This window comes from Blennius ocellaris, assembly GCF_963422515.1.
Source record: "Blennius ocellaris genome assembly, chromosome: 15".
In the NCBI taxonomy this organism is placed as follows: Eukaryota; Metazoa; Chordata; class Actinopteri; order Blenniiformes; family Blenniidae; genus Blennius; species Blennius ocellaris.
In genome coordinates this window covers 6,025,757-6,035,673 of record NC_137664.1, presented here as the reverse complement: position 1 = coordinate 6,035,673, position 9,917 = coordinate 6,025,757, and the positions used below count along the sequence as shown (strand labels likewise).

The window sequence follows — 9,917 nt, the reverse complement described above, 5'->3', positions numbered from 1 at the left end:
TTGTTTGCTTCATTGCCGCAATCTAGTTTTTTTTTTTTTCTGGAAGCGGCAACCTCTTTATGAAGTCACATCGCTTCCTCTAATTGGGGCTGACAAGCGTTTGGAGAAATGCCCAACGATTTTATGCCCTGAATTTGTGCATATCGTGATTAGGCAAACCATAGATGGTATAATTTTTTGGCTGGTAGATAAGGATAACATCTGTCCAGAATTTTGCGGCATGTAATTTTCAAGTTCACGAATCCACACAAATATTCAGGCTTATTAATTTACTCAACAAAGTAAATGCAATTTCTGTATTTTCTCCGGAAATTTCCCGGGCTGTGTGTAAAACTGAATTAAAGTGATACATGAGACGTTGATAAACATACCAGTAAATCTAATAGATGTATTGCATTCCAATAAAATAGCACAGCATTTTTGTGAAATCCATTTTATGTTAGTGTAGCTATTTCAGCTCTGAAACATTTTCATGGATGTATTGTATTTTATCTCGGCTCTGCTCTCCTACACAGAACGTTTGTTGTGAGAATGCTTTGTTTTGTTTTCCTTTTTTTCACGGCGCTACATTGGAAATCGGCATGCATTTGGAGGATGAGTGGCCAGACTGTGCATGATGGCTATAGAAGCCTGCATACAGCCGGTGACAACATGGACTGACAACATGGTTTAGTGGATTGTTCTGTTCCCTCACAGTCTCAGTCTGCAATTGGTTGCCTTTCTGTTTGGAGTTTTTATGTTGTGGTACCTCTCTGCATTTTTTTTCCTCCTCCCACAGTTCAATAACATACATTTCAGCCTCGATGGTGCATCTAAATTCCCTGTAGGTGTGATTGTGTCTTGTTTCTGTGTTTGCTCTGAAAGAAACTGGCCATCTGTCTGTGGTGTACCTGCCTACGATCGGCTCCACTGAATGAATGAATGAATAAGGTAAATGTTTGACTTGATATGTAACCCAAGAGGGTTTTATCAATGCTGATAGTACTCAGTGGTCTTAAAACCTATTTTACAGTTTCTAAAAGCAGCCAAACTTAAATATAGAAGATCCCAACATCATTTTATGCACATATTTTTTCTTACTTGTTGAAGTAAACTCTGGAAGTACCAATGCCCATCAGAGGGAATTTCCACTGACAACACACTTCTGTAGGATTATTGTATTTAGGTACAGTGTAGTATAGTTGTGGGATAGTTGTTAGCACTCATGATGAATGTGTTGCAGGTTCAGATCTGGGTTGACAATATCGGTGTGGCGTTTGCATGTTCTCTTCATTTGTGTGATAGTGTGATTGTGAGTATGTGATTGTCTCTCACTGTCTGTTTGCTCTGTGATGGACTTGTGATCTGTAGTTTACTTTATAATTTTATATTTACATATGAACCATGATATAATATTGAAAAAACTATCCCAATTACAATTTAGTACAGTTAAAACTAGGACTAGTAGACTGAAGAACAGTTTCTTCTCCAAGGCTGTAAATATATCCACATGGTTTGTACCCCCAACAGTCCAAGGACTTTAAGACCTGTGCATTTTACCATTATAACTGTTCCCTTTTTATTGGTTTTGATAGTCGGTATGCTACTTTCTGTTTGGTTTTTTTTATCGACACAATTCAATTGTACAATGCGTAATGATAATAAACACCTCAAATGTACATTTTATCAGCAGAATATTGACATTTCCACTCTTGTCCACATCCATAAAGAGGGAAATAGAAGAATATTCAATGGTTTAGTGCGTACTTAAAATATTGCACTCAGTTGCAGCCTCAGTGTAACTGAATCGGGGGGAGCGTGCAGCCTGACGTCGCTCCGCCTTTTACGCACGTCCTCTCCGCCCCGCTCATTACCGATGCGGCCACCCAGCGGACAGTCCGCGGCTGCTGCACTCCGAAGTCCGCCTGTTGTGATCAGTGAGCTGCTGAAGTCCGGATCGGAGACAGCCAGGCAGCGGAACAGTTTCCCTCCGTGCACTCGGACTCTCCGGAGCGCGCTCTGTTTCTGCTGCGCGTCGACGCGGAGACAGGGACACTTTGCCGTTTTCTGGACTTTAAAAAATATATATATATATTTTAAGAATTGGAATATCTATACGGGATCCGTGCGGGAGATGAAGATGCTTCAAACCAAGTAGCGCACTGGGACTGAGAAGCTTCTTCTCCGTCCTCCGGGACAGTTCACTAACACTCAGCGCTGCGGATCGCTTGGATTACATTTTACGCATCGCGTCTTTGGACATCCTTTTCGCGCGGCTCCCTCTCTCCAATGACATATCTCCCCCCAGGATCTGCCGTCAGTATCCAAATCGAGTTCAGTGAGACCACCGAGTGCAAAAACCCTCGTCCCGGTGCCGTGGTCTCCCTGTTCACCCCTCTGGATCCTCTCCGCCAGGCGAAGCGGCTTCCTATCCGAGTCCTCAAGATGTTGACGGCGCACACTGGACACTTGCTACACCCGGAATATTTACAACCTTTAACGTCCGCGCCAGTGAGCATCGAGGTATTTATTGACTTTTTATGGTTTTATTGGGGAGAAGGGCTTGATGTCACGCCGCGACGGCGTCCCTGGTTTCACAACTGGGAGTGAAACTGTAAAGATCCGTTATCGTGGAGAACAAACGCAGTTAATCTGGAGTATAGGGAAATAATATAATAATAAAGTAACTCATTCCCGCACGTTACATAACTGGTTCTTTTGTCTAAAATAACTGTAGCCCTCTTCACAAATCCTCAGTTACTTTTGTTTTTGGAATTTCCTGCCAATTCTGCAAAACATTGATGAGTGTTTATTTAAGATTTATATTGATTTCAGCTGCTAAAATGTTAAGATATTCCTGTTGTACTGTTGCGCCTGTGTTTATCAGCAGGAAATGGTTGTTTTCGTCAAGGTTTTTAATCTGCTTTTAGCGCCTGAATTCATTAAAATGCAGCCTTCACAACTTCACAGAGCCCAAGGTGAGGTTTTTCAAAGCCCAAAATCCAAACATATTCAGCACATTGAAGGATTACGAAGAAAAGCAAAAACTGTCCGGTTTTTTTTCTTCTTGATTGAGCTCAGAAATGCACCGAAAGGTTTTTCTCTCATTTCCCCTTTTTTTTTTGTATTCAAATATATTTCGATATCAATAAATATGTGCAAGTATTTAGTTTTTAGGCCTTTGGATAGCCAGAGAGAGCTTTTGTTTAGTTTAGTTCATTGCTATTGCCGCTTTTGACATATATTCTGTACCAAAAGCTGGAAACCTGACAAACATTAACCAGGATTTTTTTTTTCTTTTTTAATTTTTGCCATAGCTGGATGCCAAGAAGAGTCCTCTGGCCCTGCTGGCTCAGACCTGCTCTCAGATTGGTAAATCAGACCCTCCGTCTTCTTCCAAGCTGAGCTCCTCCTGCAGCCAGGGGGACAAGGAACCCAGCAGTCGGTCGTCTGTTTCCAGCCTGAAGCTGGGGGAACGCCGCCCCTCCCTGGAGGACAAATCCAGTTTCAAGCCATATAACAAAGGTGGCGGAGACTGTCGCAGAGAAGGAGTCGTCACCAGCAGCAGCTCCAGCGGCGATAAAGTCGGGTTCAGGGTCCCCAGCAGCAATAACGTCAGCAATAATGGAAATTCAGGCATGGGGCAGCAGTCGTATCCGCCTCACGCTGCTTCGCCCCGAGCTGACAACAACACTCCACCTGGACAAGCGCAGCAGCATCACAAACAGAGCCAGTCTCCTGGTGGACAGCCAAACTCCCAGACTCCCAGTGATGAGTTGGCTCATGAGCAAGGCAGTCCGATCAGCACGAACAGCAGCAGCAGCAATAACAATCATAGTAATAATCCCAAAAAAGACGTTGACCTCAACAAGGCTCGCTCGGACAGCCCACACCATGCAAACTCCAGCCACATTCGAGCCAGCACAAACTGCAGTAACGGCAGCTCCGATGGCGGTTCGAACCATGATGGGGGTAAAGCCGAATCCACGCAGTCAAACCTCGTCCCCGGGCATATAACTCCCATTTCTCCCTATAAGACCAGCCAACCCATCTTCCAGCTGCCCGCCTCTAATATGGGTTACCACGGATCAGTCGTGGGTAGCTATGCAGGCTACCCATCACAGTTTGTTCCTGGGTTGGACCCGACCAAGTCCAGTCTTGGCATGGGAGGCATGGGAGTCCCTGGAAAGCACCCGAGCTCCAGCCCTCTGACGGGTGCCTCCCCACCCTCCTTCATGCAGGGTTTGTGCAGGGATCCCTACTGTCTAAGTTACCCCAGTGTCTCCCATCTGGGTGGAAGCAACTGCAACTCCTGCATCCACGACCCTTCCTCCAGCCTCAAATCCAGCTTTCCCTTGGTGTACCCCTCCCACCCGCTCCACTCCCTCCACCAAAACTCCCTGTCATCCAGCGTGACCTCTTCCCTCTCCCACCCTCTTTACACGTATGGCTTCATGCTCCCCAACGACCCCCTGCCGCATGCCTGCAACTGGGTCTCGGCCGGAGGCCCCTGTGACAAGCGATTCACCACGTCGGACGAACTCCTGGCTCACCTCCGAACGCACACGTCGCTGCCGGTGGGGATGGACAGTAAGCTGCTCTCCGTTTCGTCCTCTGGACCCGGCTCCTGCCACCTTCACCTACCGCACCAGAGCAGCCCAGGCTCCATGCCCAGCTCCCTCTCTCTCAGGGCGCCGCCCAGCCTGGGTTTGGCTCGCTATCACCCCTACAGCAAGGTCCACCTCCCCTCCGGGCCCTCCTCCATCTCCCTGCACTCTCTGCCCACCACAGGTCCATACTACCCTCATTACGCTCTTTACAGTCAAAGACTTGGATCCGCTTCAGCTCTTGGATACCCGTAATACTCTATCTACTTAAATGTTTATAGGAATGATTTAACATTTTGGACTTCTCTTTGCTTTTTGACAGAGAGCTGGGAGGAGAAAATTGATATCGCTCATTTATGTGCCTTGTAAATATGTAGCTGCAGCCAGTTAGCAAAGTATAAAGAGGGGAGAGGCTCAATCATATCCATCTGCGCATCGTAATACTTTCAGGTCATTGTTTTCAAAACATGGATTTTATTGTTAATTTCAAACAAGAGAATTGTATTGTTTTTAATCGACAACAAAAAATGTCACATGTTTACGTTTTCATCTGTATTATAAACTGAAATTTGCATGAAAACCACCTCGCCTTGACAAGTGTTGTAATACCATTTTACACCACTTGGTGATGAAGAGCAATCACTCCAGTGTTAAGAATGTAGTCGGCCCATCAAGCGGAGATAAAGCGGTGGGTTTCAACTTCGATAGAACAAGCACTAAATACAGTGAGTGAACTTTTTGTTGAGGATTCAGAAACATTGCCACCTGGCCTGCAAAAGTGGTATTACCTCAATTTTACATATTGTATTTTTTAAGCCAATTTATCTTTACCATCTAAATAACTAAAACTAAGTTGCATCTGAGATGAGAGATTAAATAGATCAGTTGTCCTCTTCTGGGAGCTCTTTATTAAAAATGAACCCCCCATAATTAAAAAGTTTACTCGGTAAAAACAACCATACTGATTTATAAGTCACTTTTTTGTCTGAGTCACCCCCCCACCCCCCCCCCCCCCCCCCCCCCCAAACTAACCTGATTCAAGATGTATGGAAACAAGCAGTTCACGTGGCTCACTAAAAAAGTGGATAAATCCAACTCCACTAATGTCATTTTTAAAGCTGGAAGACATACTTTAAAAAAAGAATCCAAACCAGTCTTTATGCACCCGGTTGAGACTCCAGCTGAGTAACCATGTTATTTAGTTAGCTTTAACGGTGCTTGTTTGCCAGCTTTGGATAGTCAGGCTCGCTATTTACGCACGCTTTCAGTCCTTTACACTAAACTAAGCTAACTGGCTGTAGTTGTATATTTAGCAGGCAGTGGTGCATCGTGCAGTTTTGCAAAAACAAAGTCCCAATTTATGTTTCTACAAACGGTGGTTAGTACATCAAATGTTAATGTTTGTGAACCAAAAATACACCTCAACTTTGACCTGTTGCCAGAGTTTTGCTGCCGTGGTAGCATAAATAAAGACTTTATCAGTGTTGTGCGTTAGTTTGGTTATGTTTAAACACCAAAACTGCTTGAACAGTAAATCAAGTTGGTAAAAAAAAAAAATAAAAAAAACATTTTAATGTTATTTTCTGGTTTGATGTTTCCTTTCAATTGGCTACAATTAAGATTATTTTCATCAAACCAACTCCTCAATTTTGGGCGGGTCTTTCAGTCTGTTCACTTTCTTTATTGTTCCTGATGTAATTACTGCAGCCACAAGAGGGCGCCTTCCACCCCCCCCTCCCCCCCCCCCCCCTCCTGTCAATGAAGTGATTTCTCCCAAATGTTAACATTGAATGTCCTGCAGAAGCCAACCTGTTTTTTTTTTTTTTTATTGGAGATTGAGCTGGCGTGTCAGTGCTCTGATTTCCAGAAACGTTGATCTCTTTTAAGGTCGCACTCAATCGTGGCAAATCGCTGCCTCTTTGGACTTTAAGAAACACTCAAGTGGAACTCGGAGTCCTGGATGTTGACTTGAGAGTTCAGTCACTCTTTGTTTATAAGTCATCGATGGGATTTCCAATCGGGACCCTTTTGGTAAAGATCAGAACAAGCGGCTCCTGCATGTCTCCTCATTGCTGGGATATTTCTGGAACAGAATGCCCCGAGGTGACTTTCCGGCAAATTACTGGTTGGGACGCTTGGTTGAAAGTCCTTGTGGATGTTCAGGGTTCCTCGCTACGAATAATGACGACGATTTAGTGCAGAGAAACAGCGGTGGGCTGCAGCCTCGCCGCCGTCGCTTTCTTCCACGCAGCTGATGCATGTAAGCTCAAAGGCGGCGTTCACGCTCGACAAGCCCCGCGGTTTGCTGCGATCTGTTTTTTGGTTCCTTTTGTTCCGTTTGTTCCTACTGAGAAGCTGTATTTATTTTATACAACGGGGAATCTGGCTTTAATGTTTACCGTATAAATCTGCTCTCATTTCCCCGTCCTGTGCGCAGACACGTGGGAGGCCAGATGGCAGGTGTTGAACATGTCGTGTCTTAACGCTTCTCCTGAGAAACGAATGTTGAAATCGCATCTCTCGTCTTTCTCTCTTTTCTCCGAACTGATCAGCTTTTTGATTGTTTTTATTTTCACAGCGAATCAATAAAAACTGAGATGTGATATTTTTTGTAAAAAAAAAAAATAACTAAGTAAAAATTGGAGCACCCTGTGGAGGGCATCCAGTGAAAGGGGAGGTCATATTTTGGTAAATAAATCACACTGAAGATGTTTATAAGTTTTGTCCTCGTTTCGATTTTTTTCTTTATTAGTCGCTCTGTCCAAAACAACCAAGTGATAACATTTTGATCTAATACCGGTCTCCACATGCAGCTCTTCAACCACTTTCTCACTAGTAGTTTTCACACATTTCCATGCGTTTTTAATTGTGTTGAACATCTGACAGTCTTTCAGACTGGGTTTTTCTAGCAGTGCGAGTTTACAAATACAACATTCAAAATGACGTCTTTATATATTCTCGTCTGAAATGTGTCACACATGACCGGCCTGACAGATTCTGATGATCTGCAAGGCTGGTCGTCACCCGATAAAGACCAACGCGTCATCAAATGTCACATGACGCTTTCAGAAAGACTGCAGGCACTGTTGAAACATGTCAGCAAGGTTAAAAAAAACACCTTTCCTTACTAATTTGTTGATTATAAAGAAATGATATCATAACGTGTCACATATGATTAAATGGTCATGGAGAGTAATCTGAAAGAAGTAAATCTCTCAAGGTGAGATGATAGTAAATCTATTCGAGGGCCAATTTTCTCTCCCTGCCAATGCTGCTGGTTTACCTGTACGTGTAAAATACGTGCAGAGAAGTTATTAAACAAAAGACAAAGGTTCAACCCAAAAAACCATCAAAAACTGTCAATCCTTCTCAAATGTAATTTTGTTATCCACATGAAAGCAACATAAAGTAGTTTTTTTTTCCTAAACTAGCTCTTAATCATGCTGGACACTCATGTAGGTTTACTCCTACTGCATAACAGTCAAGAATGAGACTCAGACAGTTTTATTTAGCTTACATCACAAGGATAATGTTATTAATTTAATATCAAATATTCTATATTTTGTTCTATCTTAGCTTGGTTTTCAGAAAGTGACCGATTCCTACTTATTTTAAAGGTTGAACAAGTTTTACAGGTTATTTTCGCTGGGAGACGGGATAATAATGTCTATCGTGGTCTGCTGTTCTCATACAAACTCGATTTTGATGAATGCCGCCGTTTTCTTCACGTCAGCGAGACGGTAACCTCATCTCTGTTGGAAATGCTCCAAACACAAGCTCAACCTGATGTGCTGACAAGCGGGACTTCTCACTTTACAACAAAGACATGTGCAGACGATCCATATCTTGTTGCTGCTTCTCTTGGAAGAAAAAAAATCAGGACCAACAAGCTGTGCGTCCTGTTTTCTCCACCGCTTCCTCCTGTTTGCTCCTCTCCGGGTTTTAAGAGCTAAAGCAGGTGAAGTGCTGAAAGGAAGACGTAAACTTTTGTCAGCGTACGTGTCACAGCAGAGGCGTAGGAGAGGCTATTTTCGCTGCGAGAGAAACGCATGATTGATGACTTTGGGTGTGCTTTACTGTCGGCTGTGTGCAGGCCACAGAGTGTCACCTTGAAGCATCCTGATTTAACTCCCACAGATTTACTGCAGCAGTGTGCTTCATTAAAAAAGAAAAAAAAAAAAAAAAAAGCCAGTGGAAGTAAAACCTTCTGGGATGTAATGCATACATGCTGGAGGATCCAGATAAGGATCGCAGCCACTTCCCATATGTGTTCGGGGCGAAAACCTTGACGGTCGCTCGGGTTACTGCGGCCGCTCCGTGATTGGCAGCGGTAATATGCCATTTCCTCGCAACATGACACTGTGACACCCTCCGCGAAGTATAGATGACCCGGGCCGGTCACTCAGGACTCTGACAAGGGACCCACAGGGGGTCACGACAGCCTGTAACAAGAGAAAGCGCTCCCGTTTCAGTGGTGTGAGATGGCGTTATGGGGGTGTCTTGAGTTCGGCAGGAAGGCAGGAGATCTTGTAGGGCCCATGCTGAAGGTCTCATGTTGCCAGATATGCTCCAAAAACAGCAGCACTTAAGCTTATTGACTCAAGGAAATGTGTTTGCTGCAGATGCTGCGAAGTTTCACACCTCGCTGTCCCTCGTCAGACTTGAAAATTGGGATATTCTTAGAGGTTTGTGATGGATTTCTACACACCTTTTACTTCAGCAAAGGTGGGAACTGTAAAGCTGCATTGGGATGCCATCTATTGGTGGCCAATAATGCTTGTTTCCTTTGAGGTTTAGTGTGGAGGAAACATCATCTGCTTGTGGTTCTTCTTTTTTTTTTTTTTTCCCTTTCGTGTGACATTAATCTGTACAGGCACTTCACACGCTCAGACACATTTGTTGTGAATAGATGTGCTGTCTTTCATATACTATATCGAACTAAAATAAATGAACCTGATCCTCACGGACGACATGACAAATTATTTTGGGGGTTTGGAATAAAGAGGAGGTTCCGTGTGTTTTTTCTTCTTGTTGAAGGATAATTTTTAATTTGTTTTGGAAGCTCTTTCGACATCTCAACGCAGATTTTGTTCTGATTTACAACAATTGTGAAATGTATTGTTGGAGAAAATAAGGATTTAGAATCAGTTCAGGCCACAATATATTAGATTATGCAAACAATATTTGCTCAGAACAAGAAAAGGTGGAGTGGTTTGACCTCCAGCGGCCACAGCAACTAAGAAAATGAAGAGGATTTATCATTTTCCATGATTCACTCGGGGAACTTTTTTTTTTTAATATTTCAGTGGCGTCTTTATTAATGCAGCAACA

At 43.6% G+C, this 9,917-nt stretch overlaps 1 protein-coding gene across 1 annotated transcript; it reads left to right on the top strand.

Annotated features, from left to right (window-relative positions):
• The first annotated feature begins 1,945 nt into the window (after positions 1-1,945).
• On the top strand, positions 1,946-7,304 carry LOC308140271 (zinc finger protein 703-like). The gene is made up of 2 exons (XM_080509956.1): positions 1,946-2,502; positions 3,297-7,304. The coding sequence occupies exons 1-2, from the start codon at positions 2,269-2,271 to the stop codon at positions 4,839-4,841; spliced, it is 1,779 nt and encodes a 592-aa protein (XP_080366082.1). The 5' UTR covers positions 1,946-2,268; the 3' UTR covers positions 4,842-7,304.
• The last annotated feature ends 2,613 nt before the right edge of the window (positions 7,305-9,917 follow it).

What these genes read in the sequence shown, in the direction of transcription:
- LOC308140271 (XM_080509956.1), top strand. Translation starts at nt 2,269, where the DNA reads ATGACATATCTCCCCCCAGGATCTGCCGTCAGTATCCAAATCGAGTTC. An exon ending in CCGCGCCAGTGAGCATCGAG is followed by an intron (nt 2,503 to 3,296) that starts GTATTTATTGAC and finishes TTTTTGCCATAG; the next exon opens with CTGGATGCCAAGAAGAGTCC.